We start from the raw sequence: 17,976 nt of genomic DNA on the forward strand, positions 1-17,976 counted from the left end.
AGTGATTTGGAAAGTGAAAACTAAATTGGTAAAAACTAACAAAAGACATTTTTTGCCCCCAAATTATCATTTTAGACTAAGATAATAAAAGAGTATTTTTGTGATATCCAGAACAACAAATTTTCTTATATTATAGTTTTTTTTGTCTATAATACCCTTAACTTTTAGTCATTTCAATATACTTTTTTCTCTCTCATAATAATTAGTTAAGGGCAATTTTGACAAAATTATAATAATTACTACATTAAAATTAAAATTTGAAAGTAATAATTAAATTGAAAGTGACACATAAAGGAGAGAGTAACTTTTGGTATGAGAGACCTATGCATGTTGCCCACATGACTCGACACCCTCAAACATCCAAAATCTCAAATTCTCTACTTTTAAAACTTGTTTCAACTCATTTATTCTCATTTTAACTCATTGCAACTCGTTATTTCAACACATTACAACAACTCTCAAACCTTTGAATTTGAGTAAGTTTCTCGTAACCCCTTATTCTACTATGCATGTGTATAATAAGTTGTTTAAAATTATTTAAATTAATTAGTTTGAAGTATAAATTGTAAAATATGATTGTTTGGTGTAAAAATTGCATCTTTGAGTGATTTAGGTAGAAGCTTCAAAAATAGCTGTCGTAAGTGTTTTCGGAAGTGCATCACCGAAAACACTTTTGAGAAGTTTGGAAGATGCACTTTTAAAATTATGTCTGAGTTGTTTTTTTTATTTAAACTTTTTCAAACCTATTCGTGTTCCTCTCCTTTGAGTACTGGTTATTTTTTTCAGAAATATGGATAACAACCGAAACAGAATTATACTATGCATGCCAAGCCAAACTACTTCTACTTGGTGTGAGAGAGCTGAGCAGGCTTCATTTTCTGGGGCTGTTTTCAATTTGTCAACCACAGTTATTGGTGCTGGAATCATGGGCTTGGCTGCTTGCGTCAAGAAGTTGGGGATGGTGCCCGGTCTTCTTGCCATAATCTTAACAGCATTATTGACAGGGAAGTCAATTGAGTTCATGATCAGATTTTCAAGGGCAGGAAATATTTCTTCCTATGGAAGTCTGATGGGGGATGCCTTTGGTAAATACGGGAAAGTACTGATAGAAACATGTGTTGTAGTCGCTAACGTTGGTATTCTAATTGTTTACATGATTATTATTGGTGAGACCGTATTCTTAAATCTTTTAATTAAGAATTTATATGGATGGACTCTTACTGTTAACAATTTTGTTTTGTTCATATTTGTAGGTGATGTTATTTCTGGAACTGCCTCAAGTGAAATTCATCATTCTGGTATCCTTGAAGGATGGTTTGGTGTCCATTGGTGGACCGGGCGTACTTTTGTTCTTGTTTTCACAACACTTGCTGTGTTTGCACCTTTGGTCAGCCTTAAGCGAATTGGTGAGTGACTGTACTTTTCCTCAATAATTGATGTGAAAAATAGAACACATATAATTGTGTTACTTAGTAAGAAAATTATCATTGAATTGATTATAGATTAGGCAACAATGTTAGGAAGCTGACTCAAATTGTACTCATATAATCATATGATGATTTTAATTTTTAAGACTCACTGTTTAAATTTCTGTACCTTGGTTTTAGATGTTTTGTGGTACACTAGTGTACTGCCTATATCAATACCGGTATTCATTCTCTGGTTGTTGCAGATTCATTGAGATTCACATCTGCATTATCAATTGGATTAGCAGTTGTTTTCCTTATCATTGCTGTGGGGATCTCAATTTTCAAGATTATAAGTGGAGGCATTGGGATGCCAAGACTCTTTCCAATCATTACTGATGTAGCTTCTGTTTTTGATCTATTCACTGTAACCCCTGTGGTAATGTCAGCCTACATCTGTCACTATAATGGTATGGAAATGTTTGAAACCTTTTCATAGGACTCAATATCTTGTTTTAATGTTTTTACTCAGAATAGACTTGTGTAATTCTTAGTTGTTTATGGATTTGTATATAGAAGGATTGAGGTCTTCTGACTACTTCTTCCATAAGTATCACCTCATTCCTATGTGGGAAGACGTCATGATTGTAGTTAGCTATCTAGATCCACCTGTTTATGTCATGTATGTATTGTTTGGTGGTTGCAATAATTTTCATTTGCTCTTTATTTGCAGTTCATAACATAGATAATGAACTGGAGGATTCCTCATGGATGCCTGGGGTTGTTCGTACTTCCCTTACACTATGCTCTTCAGTGTACGTACTGACAAGCTTCTTTACGCTCCTTCTATTTGGGGAAGAAACTCTTGATGACGTGCTAGCCAATTTTGATACTATTCTTGGAATTCCTTTTGGTTCTGTGCTCAACGACATTGTTCGTATTAGCTATGCTGCACATCTTGTGCTTGTATTTCCTGTAGTTTTCTACGGATTAAGGGTCAACATAGATGGTCTGATATTTACCTCCTCAAGAAGGCCTTTGGTTGCCGATAACTTCAGATTTGCATCAATTACTATTGGCCTTGTTGTCTCTATCTTCCTCGGAGCAAATTACGTACCTAGCATTTGGGATATTTTCCAGTTCACTGGAGCAACAGCTGCGGCTTGTGTAGGATTCATATGTCCAGCTGCAATCACTCTTAGGTGAGTATCATTCATTCTTGAGAGTATTATTCACTTATTAAACAGACTTACTGATTGAATCCGAGTAATATTCCTGGTACATTTCCAAGAAATATACTCGTATCTTGAAACAAATGCCTATTAAAAGTTTTACTAGACAGCGCGGTAATAGTTTAAAGAATTCTAAAATACTTATCATTCCCTTGAAGTAGTTTTCTGAAGGTTATTTATTATTCATGCTTTTGCTGATGAGTTATCTCAACGATTATGATTAAGCATTTCATTTCTTACAGGGATAAATACAACATGGCAACTAAAACAGACAGGATTCTGGCTGTCCTTATGATAATCCTTGCAGTCTTGTCAAATGCTGTGGCTATATACAGTGATGCCATTGCCTTGATCAAGAAGAATAAAACTTAAGGTGAATTATTTCTTGATTTGATAGTTCACATTACAGGTATTTTAATGCTCTCAGATGAAAGGAACATATCAGTTTTTTTTCTTATAAGGTCTAATGGGTTTACTTTCATATAAAGAAACTACCATGTCCACTTGATTGAAAGAGACAGAAGAAATAAATAAAAACTTAAACCCGTATATTTATACGGTGTTTGAGAATATATTTGTCTTCAAAATATCATCTCATAATATGCTATTCGTCGTTGTAATTGAGGAGGTTTATATTGAATGTGCCTCAATCTCTCAGACTTCATCACCCTCATAAATGTAAGAATGGCATTTGTTGGCACTTTTGTTGCTTTACTAATACTAATGGCTAAAGGACTGAAGAGATGCCCCCTTGCTTGTGAAAGAATAGTTAAGTTCAAGCATTTTCAGGCAAGATAAAAATTCATCGGTCCAGTTCTGGATTTAGTGTTTCATTGAATATATAAACAACTTGCAAATTGATTCATATAGATTATTTCACCCAACACTTGTAATTGTAGTTTTGACGTGCTATAATGGATAACTTTCTTTTGATTTTGAGATTGGTCAAAATTTCCAAATATGGTCTGAGGGTATGAGGGTGTTAGACATCGAATGCACGGTTAGCTTTTGAATATTGGTTTCACTATCATGTCATAACTGCTCAAGATGATAGTAGTTGATTTTTAAATCCCGAGTCTGTGTGATTTCTTTGAAGATCAACATTGATCGTAAAATCTTTTCTTGTATAAATGTTAAAATATCTTAAGCATATCAAAACTCTTTCAAAATTAAAGGAGGAAATGTTCAAGTATCCCTTACACAAGGGAACCATTTGAGATAGTTCTCATAACAAAAAAGAGAATTTCTTTATCCACCTCCCTACCTTCTTGGTCACCCTTTATTTCGGAAATGCATTTTCGAAGTCACTTTTTTATGAGAAAAAATGTGGTTTCGGAAATGCACTTCCGAAAACATATTTTTTTAATGAAAAAAACTGATTTCGGAAATGTGCATCCGAAATAATGTTTTTTTCCAGAAAATAGGTGAATTCAAAAGTGCATCTCCGAATTCACCCCCCTTCGAAGAATTCGAAAATGTACTTCCAAAATAAGGTTTGATACAGAATGAAAAATAACAAATAACAACGATTCAATTTATTTAAAGGATGAAGATTACATTACATAAAATTAAAATTACATATTGTTAAACACGGATAGGTGAGGATGAGTCAACATTTTGATAACGTCGGTCCCCGATCTTTGAAGTTTTGCATCCAACTCGATCGGACCCTTCGAAGAAAGTCGGTTGAAAGTTGTCCACAAAACCGCTAAATCTTCGCCGTTCTTGACTTTAAATGGGGTGAATTGAACGTCTCCCTCATCGTTTAGCGATGGCGAGCGGTACTCAAGCTTGACAACCTTTCGATTTTCCGGATATTGCAATAGCGTGTTGAGCGACGTTATCAATTTCGCAAATGGCGTGTCGCGCGAGAAGTGGAATTGGAACGACATCGGGTAGCCACTGGTGAAGTAGACGAATGCTAGGTGGGGGTAGGTTTGTGTCATTGGTGTTTTGTGGTGTGACGAGGATGAAAAAGATTGTGTTGTATTTATAAACTTATTGGAGTAATAATGGCCCAACAAACCTTATCTTACATTCAGTGGATGTTTCGGAAATGAACTTCCGAAATAAGTCCAAAAACAACTATATTTCGGAAATGAACTTCCGAATTATGCAGAAACAGAGGTGAAAAATCATATTTTGTGCATTGCATTCTGTTTTGAGATAACAATAACAAATGCATACAAAATAGGCACAACATAAACAATGACAACATTAAACATACTTATATTATATATGTATTGAATCGGTTTGATTTTACATGGTAAACGATAATACATACAAAAAATGATACGCACCGGTCATTACAAAAAAAAAACGGTCCGGTTAAAACTAAAATTCGCCGAACCAATCGGTGGCGCTTAGATCTAAAATCGGTGTTCTTCGGCCGCTCTCTGTTTTCCTCACGCTCTTGCTTCATCATTTCTTCAAACTCCGCCATTCTTTCAACAAAAGGATCCGGCCAAGTCTCCGCCTCATTTGTATGATGTGTCGTCCACTGACAAGAAGTAGCCGATATAGGACACCCCGGTTTCAAAAAAACTTGCATGAAGTGGCGCGATCTTAGATACCTGATACATATGATGCGGCTCGACGCGTCGAACGGTGGTCGACTATGAAGTGGAAAGAATGTCTCACATAATCCAAATCTCGTCAAATCGACACACACCCGATCGTACGCACTTTCTATGAGATGGCCCATATTGGGGAATGACATCCACTTCAAAACCGCGGCGATACCGCTTAGTGATGGAACAAGTGAATCATGAAGTTTCTCAAAGTTTTCTTGATTTTCATAGAGTCAGACGTAGATGTCCCTATGCGAAGTCAACTCCGAAATAAGTGTCCGTCGAATTAGAGTGTGATTTTCTCCTCCTTTTCCGAGCAAACCCGCAACGGCCCGATATCCACAATTATCGTCGCTTCCAACATCAACTATGTTATCAATATATTTGTGCATAAAAAGCGGCATCTCATCAATGTAGATCATGGGAGATTTTTTGATCAGAGGTGTGCGAGGCGGCTTCGAAATACGCGCTCCTTTGTTACCACTACACTTGGACTTTGGTGTTGGTGAATCTGGGGTCAATGCATCAACATGTTCAAAGTAGGAAAGAGATCGTTTGGTTGATGTGTCTTCTTGGGTATTTTTTTACTTTTTCGGCGCACCTTTCGTTTTAACCGGTTGAGATGGCAGTTTCAAATCGGTGGTTTCCGGAAATTTAATTTTTCGCAATGACTCTTCTACCTAGGTTCTCCCTAAATATGGAATATCTCCATTCCACTCCCAATCATAGCAATGATGTCTAGCAGTCGACACCTCAGCCACTACATCGACGACCTAATTTCAAACATTCTAAACACACAAATAAAAATCACTTGAAGTTGCTTCAAAGCTTCCTCCAAGAACAAACCTGCACTCGTTACTTCACAGCTTTTGAGTGAGTAAAATAAACCTCTTGCCTACAGGCTTCGAGGCACAAATCAGTGACCATCCCACAAACCGGGTGGTTCACTTACACGGCTAACCCTACAAACTACATCTTATCAATACTCGGCTAGCTTGCTAAAATAGGTTACAAAGCTTCCTATTTATAACCTATTCCCAACTGGACTTGGGCCTTCAATCACAACTTTATTTGTTGTTACAAATCAGCAGAATTCTTCTGCCCAATATCTTGTAAATCCGTAAGCTCATTGTTGTAGAAAATAACTTCTTAAATCTTGGAAACAATATTAAGTTTCCTAAAATATCTCAACAACCAAATTTAGAAGCTTTAATATATATCATTGAGAACCGAATTAAAACAACTTGTTGCTAAAAGAGCTCCACGATATTCTCCAAGGCAGCTTGCTAAAAACATTCAAAGATATTCTCCTTAAAGTTAAGACTTCAATCATTAGCTCCTAGAATATCTCCACAATTTGAAACTAATTTCCACAATTCAAGGTGTAACGCCCTAAATTTAATTAATTAGTTAATTAAATTATTGGAGGATTTAATTATAGGATTTAGAAGAATTTTGAGAATTTATCGGTGTAATTGGATTTGTCGGTATTATTTTTGAGAGGCGTGTTTGGTTTATTAAGTTAAATTTGGATTCTAGTCGATATTCGGAAGATTAATAAGATTGGTTATGTTGGAGAAATAATATTGAGAATAATATTATTTATTTATTGGACTATTTTATTTAAGTGAATTGGATTGAATTGTTGTGTGGTGAATAGCAATTTGGTGGTGTGGATTAATTGGCCCATTAAGGAGTTATGAGAATTAGTATTATTTGATTTATTAGAATAATAACAAATATTAGATTATTGGTTTAAGTAATATTTAGAAAATATGAGGAGAACAAACATAAGCATACGTAGCCGTCAAGGGAAATAAGGTTTTGGAGAAAGAGGCAAGAGAAAAGAGAAGCAGTTCCGGAATTTGACCGTAGAAAATACAGGCGAGGAAAAAGTTAGAAGCTGCGGAGAAACTCGAAATTTGACCGGAAAGATTATAAAGAGACCGTGAATCCAGGTAAGGGTGGGGTTCAATCTCTATAACCGGGTATATGATAGGCCGTATTTGGGGGTTAGGTTGCACGAATTTTCCCATGAATTGGTTGATTTTTTTTGTGTTGTGTTGATTTTCTGAAAATTAATTGTCGCTGTGTCGATTTAGATGTCTGTGAATGTTGGTAAAATGTTGATGCGGTTGTCCTGGGATTCATCTAAATCGTATTGTTGTTACTAAATTATTGAGGTTGTTATTACATTGTGGTGGTTGTTTTATTTGTGCTGACCGTGATGCTTTTGTGACGTTAGTCACATTGTTCTCTTTTGTTTTATTAGTCTCACACATGTTTTAATATACACATAACTAAATGCTTCAAAGAAAATAGTATTAGGTGGTAGTGTACTTACTGTAGCGGTCGTCTAGTTATAATATATATAACTAAGTTTCCAAGCACGTACTGTATAATATACATGGCTATGCTTCAAGTAAATAATGATGTAGTGGTGCATTGGAAATTGTTTCTAAAATCATGTTTTCTAGTTTATATATATATATATATATATATATATATATATATATATATATATATATATATATATATATATATATATATATATATATATATATATATATATATAAGTTAATGATAATAATAATGAATTAATATTATTGATATAATGTTTTAGGAGTTTTAAGTAAGATATATATAATTGGATTAATTAAATTAACTAATTTTAGTATTTCAGCAGAAAATCAACCGTGACTGTGATGCACTTGGCAGATATAATTTAGCAGCATGAGTATTGGGAAGAGCATGAATAATTAAATAGCAAGAGAATTATCAGTAGAAATATTAGGTAGAGAAACTAATAATAAATATTAGCATAAAGTAGAATTAATAGTACCTTTAGTCGATAATTAAGTAACCGAATTTTAGTTGAACTGTCCGATTAATTATGCGGTTTGTTTGTGGTATGTTTTAGTTGTTTCGTGGTATTGTATCTATTGCTGTAAAAATGTGAATTTTGTAGGCGATGGTGAGTTGTTAGGCTTATAGCCATTGTTGTTTTGTTGTTGATGTTGTTGAATTATCATTTAAGGAATTGTGTTATAAGTTGTTATTAAGTAGTCGTGGAGCATGTGGTTGTTGTTGAACAAAGTTGTTATTACTATGTTGATGTTGAATACGTTGTGGTTGAATTGCTTGATTAAGTTGTAGGTCTTATGGCCAACGTTGATTTTGTTGAACACGTTTATTTGAATACTTGTTGCTGATTCTGTTGTTGCCAAATATGTTGTCGTTGTTGAACTTCCGTTGATTTTAAATTGTTGTTGATAAGTTGAATTGTCCCGATTTATGGACATGTTTGAGTTGTAGGTCTGATGACCAAGGTTGATCTAAGTTGATGCATGTTGAAGTTGTTGGTGTTGTATGTTGATGCTGTTGTTGCATTGTTGTGTATTTGTTGTTGAAGTTGAAGTCGCATGGCATACCGTGCATGATTAAGTTGGCCTTGATGGCACCATGTTGAAAGTTGGAGGCTTATGCCTTGGCCTTGATGGCACCACGTTGAAGGCTTATGCCTTGTTAATGCCTCGATAAACTGGCATATGTTTAAGTTGGGAGTTCTGCTCCAAATGGTACCACATGCATTCGCATAGTTGAGTCGCATATTGAGTCGCGTGTTAAAGTTGTTGTTATTATTTGTTGTTTATTGATTGTCGATGTTTAAGTTGTTATTATAAGTCGTTGTTGTTATAAGTTGTTGTTGTTATTAAGTTGTGATGATTAAGTTGTTACGTTGATTCCATAAGTGGCTTATTGTTATTACTAAGTGGTTGTTAGTTGTTGTATAGTTGTTGTCATGAAGTGGTGAAATTTACATGATCCTGATCTAATATATTGTTTATCATACACCTGCTTATATTGGTTTGATATCTCACCCTTTCTTTTGTTTCGCCGTTACCTTTATACTGGTAACGTGCAGGTGATACGCTGTGATGAAGATTTAGTAGCTTCATCGACTCCAAGTTGGTGTGTCGCTCTGATACGTAACACTTGGGGGGATGAATGCTAGTTGTTTAGTTGTTTGGTTTTACCGTTGAATAACTGTGTTGATACATGAAGAGAAATTGTTGATGTTAAAATTGATTTAAGTTGAAAACAAGCAATGTCATCAAAATTGAATAATGTAATTCCGCTGCTTAATGTTAATAAAGTTGATTTATGTTGTTTTAGTTCATCCGAGTATTTGTGTTATGTATCTATGATAGCATGATATTGTTATTAAGTTGAATTGTAATACTCCAATGGTTTGTCGAAAAAGAATTTTATAACTCTGATTTTTTTAATAATTACCGTGGTAGAAATGGGGTGTTACAAGTGGTATCAGAGCAGGTCGGTCCGTCCGGCCAGAGTTGTCTAATGTTGTTTATTCCTCTGTACGCGACAAGTGTGTGAAACATTGTCGGTACTTATTGTTTTCTTGTTGTTGCAGATATTAGTTTCAGCGAAGTGGGGGAGAAGCTTTGCTTCTCGGATGTGTTTTAGTTGGAAGTTGCAGAGAGGATTGTTGTCTTGGTGTTTCTGAAACTGGAGTCGCCGAAAGAATTTGCCTCTCGAGTTATAAAAAGTTTGGGAGCGAGGAGTTATGTTAAGGACTATTTGGGAAGTGATTAAGTTGAAGAGAATGAGTTTTGGAGCGAAATTTCCGTGAGCAAAACGCAGGAAAATTTCTGAATCGTTATGAAACTTCGAAAATTCATAATTGGAGTTCTGGACGTCCGATTTGAGTTCCGTTTGAAGCGTTGGAAAGCTAACGAGATGAACCTTATTATTAAAATAGTGGCAGCAGCTGTAAAAAATTTATTGGTGGCAGGATGATGTTGTAAAGAAATGAAGTTGTCGGTTTGAGTAGTTATTGTGTAAACTGTTGACGAAGGAACAATGATTAAGTGTAGGATTATTGTAGACCTTGTTATGGATTATTAGTAAGTGATTATAAGAGTTGTTGCAACTGTTAGAAGTGCGAAGAGCATAACTTCAAGAATGAGGAGTGCTGACGATGATAGCGTTAAGGAATGTTGTTCTGATATTATCACAGGATGTGTGGTAGTATGAAGTTGTAAGACATCAGTGTTAGTAGGTTCAGATGGTTTTGTAAGATATTAAAGTATGATGCTTTTGATGGTGTAAGTAGAGACGTTGTTGTAGTTAGTAATGATGGTTATACTCCATTATGATTGTCAGATATCTATTGACAAATTGAGGACTTGATCACCCTTAATCTCTTGTTAATAGTAGACGGAATTGTATTGGATGTTATGTGCGTATCTTGCTATCTTAATAATGTTCAAAGTGATGGATGCTATAGAAAGTATGAAACTTGATAGAAGCTTACGAACCGTATAAGTTGATAGGAACTTTGATAAGGACGGTGAATTAAGATGGGTGATCAGAGTGGCGCAACTGAAGCGGGATTTGACTTTGAGAGTGGTTGCGTTGCATAGATTTTCGAGGACGAAAATATTCTAAGTGGGGGAGAGTTGTAACGCCCTAAATTTAATTAATTAGTTAATTAAATTATTGGAGGATTTAATTATAGGATTTAGAAGAATTTTGAGAATTTATCGGTGTAATTGGATTTGTCGGTATTATTTTTGAGAGGCGTGTTTGGTTTATTAAGTTAAATTTGGATTCTAGTCGATATTCGGAAGATTAATAAGATTGGTTATGTTGGAGAAATAATATTGAGAATAATATTATTTATTTATTGGACTATTTTATTTAAGTGAATTGGATTGAATTGTTGTGTGGTGAATAGCAATTTGGTGGTGTGGATTAATTGGCCCATTAAGGAGTTATGAGAATTAGTATTATTTGATTTATTAGAATAATAACAAATATTAGATTATTGGTTTAAGTAATATTTAGAAAATATGAGGAGAACAAACATAAGCATACGTAGCCGTCAAGGGAAATAAGGTTTTGGAGAAAGAGGCAAGAGAAAAGAGAAGCAGTTCCGAAATTTGACCGTAGAAAGTACAGGCGAGGAAAAAGTTAGAAGCTGCGGAGAAACTCGAAATTTGACCGGAAAGATTATAAAGAGACCGTGAATCCAGGTAAGGGTGGGGTTCAATCTCTATAACCGGGTATATGATATGCCGTATTTGGGGGTTAGGTTGCACGAATTTTCCCATGAATTGGTTGATGTTTTTTTGTGTTGTGTTTAGGGGTGATCAAAACCAAACCAACCCAATAAAAAACCGCAAACCAAACCAAACTGAACTGAAACCGCAAAAAACCGCATTTGGTTCGGATTAGTTTGGGTCATCTTTTAACAAAACCGCACGGTTCGGTTCGGTTTGCGGTTTGTATTTTGTAAACCGAACCAAACCGAATCAAACCGCATTATGTTACAACCTAACTTTTATTTAACTCACATCCAACCCAAACTTAAATCTATTATACCTTAACTTTATGATTACGAATAATTTTCTCATCCTTACACATATGATTTTAGTCCCAATCTTCTCAAATCTCTAATAGCATTATCGCGTCTTCTTTGTCACATACATCTTCCTTCTTTTTCTATAATCTCTACTCTCTTATATTCTTTCTTTTTCACCTTCTCATTTTTATGCAAATGTTCCCTATTTCAATTTCATTTTTATCGCACATCTTCTTCTCTAATCTCTAACTCTTTTGTTTGTTCTTTTTCACCTTCACTAATCTCTCGTCTCTTCTATTTTTTGTTTCATTCTAATAATTTTTATATTGTTTTATACTATTATTATATATTTATTATTCCACTTTTGAGTAATTTAATTTTTACATATTAAATAAAAAGTTGTTGTCAAAATATGACGAGTTTTTTTGTTATCTGATAGTGAAAGAATGTTTAAATACAAAGTTATGTTGTCATCTATATGTATATGTATGGTTCAATAAAATATTTGTAAAAAACCGAACCAACCGAACCGAACCAAACCGCATTAGTTTGGTTTGGTTTGGTTCGGATTTTTTTTAAAAGCCAACCGAACCAAACCAAACCGCACGATTTTTTCTCTTGCGGTTCGGATGATTTTTTTCGTCAAAATCGCCCAAACCGCACCGCGAACACCCCTAGTTGTGTTGATTTTCTGAAAATTAATTGTCGCTGTGTCGATTTAGATGTCTGTGAATGTTGGTAAAATGTTGATGCGGTTGTCCTGGGATTCATCTAAATCGTATTGTTGTTACTAAATTATTGAGGTTGTTATTACATTGTGGTGGTTGTTTTATTTGTGCTGACCGTGATGCTTTTGTGACGTTAGTCACATTGTTCTCTTTTGTTTTATTAGTCTCACACATGTTTTAATATACACATAACTAAATGCTTCAAAGAAAATAGTATTAGGTGGTAGTGTACTTACTGTAGCGGTCGTCTAGTTATAATATATATAACTAAGTTTCCAAGCACGTACTGTATAATATACATGGCTATGCTTCAAGTAAATAATGATGTAGTGGTGCATTGGAAATTGTTTCTAAAATCATGTTTTCTAGTTTATATATATATATATATATATATATATATATATATATATATATATATATATATATATATATATATATATATATATATATATATATATATATATATATATATATATATATATATATAAGTTAATGATAATAATAATGAATTAATATTATTGATATAATGTTTTAGGAGTTTTAAGTAAGATATATATAATTGGATTAATTAAATTAACTAATTTTAGTATTTCAGCAGAAAATCAACCGTGACTGTGATGCACTTGGCAGATATAATTTAGCAGCATGAGTATTGGGAAGAGCATGAATAATTAAATAGCAAGAGAATTATCAGTAGAAATATTAGGTAGAGAAACTAATAATAAATATTAGCATAAAGTAGAATTAATAGTACCTTTAGTCGATAATTAAGTAACCGAATTTTAGTTGAACTGTCCGATTAATTATGCGGTTTGTTTGTGGTATGTTTTAGTTGTTTCGTGGTATTGTATCTATTGCTGTAAAAATGTGAATTTTGTAGGCGATGGTGAGTTGTTAGGCTTATAGCCATTGTTGTTTTGTTGTTGATGTTGTTGAATTATCATTTAAGGAATTGTGTTATAAGTTGTTATTAAGTAGTCGTGGAGCATGTGGTTGTTGTTGAACAAAGTTGTTATTACTATGTTGATGTTGAATACGTTGTGGTTGAATTGCTTGATTAAGTTGTAGGTCTTATGGCCAACGTTGATTTTGTTGAACACGTTTATTTGAATACTTGTTGCTGATTCTGTTGTTGCCAAATATGTTGTCGTTGTTGAACTTCCGTTGATTTTAAATTGTTGTTGATAAGTTGAATTGTCCCGATTTATGGACATGTTTGAGTTGTAGGTCTGATGACCAAGGTTGATCTAAGTTGATGCATGTTGAAGTTGTTGGTGTTGTATGTTGATGCTGTTGTTGCATTGTTGTGTATTTGTTGTTGAAGTTGAAGTCGCATGGCATACCGTGCATGATTAAGTTGGCCTTGATGGCACCATGTTGAAAGTTGGAGGCTTATGCCTTGGCCTTGATGGCACCACGTTGAAGGCTTATGCCTTGTTAATGCCTCGATAAACTGGCATATGTTTAAGTTGGGAGTTCTGCTCCAAATGGTACCACATGCATTCGCATAGTTGAGTCGCATATTGAGTCGCGTGTTAAAGTTGTTGTTATTATTTGTTGTTTATTGATTGTCGATGTTTAAGTTGTTATTATAAGTCGTTGTTGTTATAAGTTGTTGTTGTTATTAAGTTGCGATGATTAAGTTGTTACGTTGATTCCATAAGTGGCTTATTGTTATTACTAAGTGGTTGTTAGTTGTTGTATAGTTGTTGTCATGAAGTGGTGAAATTTACATGATCCTGATCTAATATATTGTTTATCATACACCTGCTTATATTGGTTTGATATCTCACCCTTTCTTTTGTTTCGCCGTTACCTTTATACTGGTAACGTGCAGGTGATACGCTGTGATGAAGATTTAGTAGCTTCATCGACTCCAAGTTGGTGTGTCGCTCTGATACGTAACACTTGGGGGGTGAATGCTAGTTGTTTAGTTGTTTGGTTTTACCGTTGAATAACTGTGTTGATACATGAAGAGAAATTGTTGATGTTAAAATTGATTTAAGTTGAAAACAAGCAATGTCATCAAAATTGAATAATGTAATTCCGCTGCTTAATGTTAATAAAGTTGATTTATGTTGTTTTAGTTCATCCGAGTATTTGTGTTATGTATCTATGATAGCATGATATTGTTATTAAGTTGAATTGTAATACTCCAATGGTTTGTCGAAAAAGAATTTTATAACTCTGATTTTTTTAATAATTACCGTGGTAGAAATGGGGTGTTACAAGTGGTATCAGAGCAGGTCGGTCCGTCCGGCCAGAGTTGTCTAATGTTGTTTATTCCTCTATACGCGACAAGTGTGTGAAACATTGTCGGTACTTATTGTTTTCTTGTTGTTGCAGATATTAGTTTCAGCGAAGTGGGGGAGAAGCTTTGCTTCTCGGATGTGTTTTAGTTGGAAGTTGCAGAGAGGATTGTTGTCTTGGTGTTTCTGAAACTGGAGTCGCCGAAAGAATTTGCCTCTCGAGTTATAAAAAGTTTGGGAGCGAGGAGTTATGTTAAGGACTGTTTGGGAAGTGATTAAGTTGAAGAGAATGAGTTTTGGAGCGAAATTTCCGTGAGCAAAACGCAGGAAAATTTCTGAATCGTTATGAAACTTCGAAAATTCATAATTGGAGTTCTGGACGTCCGATTTGAGTTCCGTTTGAAGCGTTGGAAAGCTAACGAGATGAACCTTATTATTAAAATAGTGGCAGCAGCTGTAAAAAATTTATTGGTGGCAGGATGATGTTGTAAAGAAATGAAGTTGTCGGTTTGAGTAGTTATTGTGTAAACTGTTGACGAAGGAACAATGATTAAGTGTAGGATTATTGTAGACCTTGTTATGGATTATTAGTAAGTGATTATAAGAGTTGTTGCAACTGTTAGAAGTGCGAAGAGCATAACTTCAAGAATGAGGAGTGCTGACGATGATAGCGTTAAGGAATGTTGTTCTGATATTATCACAGGATGTGTGGTAGTATGAAGTTGTAAGACATCAGTGTTAGTAGGTTCAGATGGTTTTGTAAGATATTAAAGTATGATGCTTTTGATGGTGTAAGTAGAGACGTTGTTGTAGTTAGTAATGATGGTTATACTCCATTATGATTGTCAGATATCTATTGACAAATTGAGGACTTGATCACCCTTAATCTCTTGTTAATAGTAGACGGAATTGTATTGGATGTTATGTGCGTATCTTGCTATCTTAATAATGTTCAAAGTGATGGATGCTATAGAAAGTATGAAACTTGATAGAAGCTTACGAACCGTATAAGTTGATAGGAACTTTGATAAGGACGGTGAATTAAGATGGGTGATCAGAGTGGCGCAACTGAAGCGGGATTTGACTTTGAGAGTGGTTGCGTTGCATAGATTTTCGAGGACGAAAATATTCTAAGTGGGGGAGAGTTGTAACGCCCTAAATTTAATTAATTAGTTAATTAAATTATTGGAGGATTTAATTATAGGATTTAGAAGAATTTTGAGAATTTATCGGTGTAATTGGATTTGTCGGTATTATTTTTGAGAGGCGTGTTTGGTTTATTAAGTTAAATTTGGATTCTAGTCGATATTCGGAAGATTAATAAGATTGGTTATGTTGGAGAAATAATATTGAGAATAATATTATTTATTTATTGGACTATTTTATTTAAGTGAATTGGATTGAATTGTTGTGTGGTGAATAGCAATTTGGTGGTGTGGATTAATTGGCCCATTAAGGAGTTATGAGAATTAGTATTATTTGATTTATTAGAATAATAACAAATATTAGATTATTGGTTTAAGTAATATTTAGAAAATATGAGGAGAACAAACATAAGCATACGTAGCCGTCAAGGGAAATAAGGTTTTGGAGAAAGAGGCAAGAGAAAAGAGAAGCAGTTCCGAAATTTGACCGTAGAAAGTACAGGCGAGGAAAAAGTTAGAAGCTGCGGAGAAACTCGAAATTTGACCGGAAAGATTATAAAGAGACCGTGAATCCAGGTAAGGGTGGGGTTCAATCTCTATAACCGGGTATATGATATGCCGTATTTGGGGGTTAGGTTGCACGAATTTTCCCATGAATTGGTTGATGTTTTTTTGTGTTGTGTTTAGGGGTGATCAAAACCAAACCAACCCAATAAAAAACCGCAAACCAAACCAAACTGAACTGAAACCGCAAAAAACCGCATTTGGTTCGGATTAGTTTGGGTCATCTTTTAACAAAACCGCACGGTTCGGTTCGGTTTGCGGTTTGTATTTTGTAAACCGAACCAAACCGAATCAAACCGCATTATGTTACAACCTAACTTTTATTTAACTCACATCCAACCCAAACTTAAATCTATTATACCTTAACTTTATGATTACGAATAATTTTCTCATCCTTACACATATGATTTTAGTCCCAATCTTCTCAAATCTCTAATAGCATTATCGCGTCTTCTTTGTCACATACATCTTCCTTCTTTTTCTATAATCTCTACTCTCTTATATTCTTTCTTTTTCACCTTCTCATTTTTATGCAAATGTTCCCTATTTCAATTTCATTTTTATCGCACATCTTCTTCTCTAATCTCTAACTCTTTTGTTTGTTCTTTTTCACCTTCACTAATCTCTCGTCTCTTCTATTTTTTGTTTCATTCTAATAATTTTTATATTGTTTTATACTATTATTATATATTTATTATTCCACTTTTGAGTAATTTAATTTTTACATATTAAATAAAAAGTTGTTGTCAAAATATGACGAGTTTTTTTGTTATCTGATAGTGAAAGAATGTTTAAATACAAAGTTATGTTGTCATCTATATGTATATGTATGGTTCAATAAAATATTTGTAAAAAACCGAACCAACCGAACCGAACCAAACCGCATTAGTTTGGTTTGGTTTGGTTCGGATTTTTTTTAAAAGCCAACCGAACCAAACCAAACCGCACGATTTTTTCTCTTGCGGTTCGGATGATTTTTTTCGTCAAAATCGCCCAAACCGCACCGCGAACACCCCTAGTTGTGTTGATTTTCTGAAAATTAATTGTCGCTGTGTCGATTTAGATGTCTGTGAATGTTGGTAAAATGTTGATGCGGTTGTCCTGGGATTCATCTAAATCGTATTGTTGTTACTAAATTATTGAGGTTGTTATTACATTGTGGTGGTTGTTTTATTTGTGCTGACCGTGATGCTTTTGTGACGTTAGTCACATTGTTCTCTTTTGTTTTATTAGTCTCACACATGTTTTAATATACACATAACTAAATGCTTCAAAGAAAATAGTATTAGGTGGTAGTGTACTTACTGTAGCGGTCGTCTAGTTATAATATATATAACTAAGTTTCCAAGCACGTACTGTATAATATACATGGCTATGCTTCAAGTAAATAATGATGTAGTGGTGCATTGGAAATTGTTTCTAAAATCATGTTTTCTAGTTTATATATATATATATATATATATATATATATATATATATATATATATATATATATATATATATATATATATATATATATATATATATATATATATATAAGTTAATGATAATAATAATGAATTAATATTATTGATATAATGTTTTAGGAGTTTTAAGTAAGATATATATAATTGGATTAATTAAATTAACTAATTTTAGTATTTCAGCAGAAAATCAACCGTGACTGTGATGCACTTGGCAGATATAATTTAGCA

At 34.0% G+C, this 17,976-nt stretch overlaps 1 protein-coding gene across 2 annotated transcripts; it reads left to right on the plus strand.

The window, feature by feature from the left end:
- The first annotated feature begins 369 nt into the window (after positions 1 to 369).
- Positions 370 to 3,208, plus strand: LOC131647359 (amino acid transporter AVT6B-like). Of its 2 annotated transcripts, XM_058917259.1 has the most exons (6): positions 370 to 476; positions 787 to 1,166; positions 1,254 to 1,406; positions 1,673 to 1,876; positions 2,140 to 2,608; positions 2,881 to 3,208. In XM_058917259.1, exons 2-6 carry the CDS (start codon positions 791 to 793, stop codon positions 3,008 to 3,010), a joined length of 1,332 nt encoding a protein of 443 aa, XP_058773242.1. In that variant the 5' UTR covers positions 370 to 476; positions 787 to 790; the 3' UTR covers positions 3,011 to 3,208. The 2 variants fall into 2 exon arrangements, with proteins under 2 accessions (XP_058773242.1, XP_058773243.1); XM_058917260.1 differs by lacking the exon at positions 370 to 476 and having other exon boundaries at positions 758 to 1,166.
- The last annotated feature ends 14,768 nt before the right edge of the window (positions 3,209 to 17,976 follow it).

Source organism: Vicia villosa, linkage group LG2, assembly GCF_029867415.1.
Source record: "Vicia villosa cultivar HV-30 ecotype Madison, WI linkage group LG2, Vvil1.0, whole genome shotgun sequence".
In the NCBI taxonomy this organism is placed as follows: Eukaryota; Viridiplantae; Streptophyta; class Magnoliopsida; order Fabales; family Fabaceae; genus Vicia; species Vicia villosa.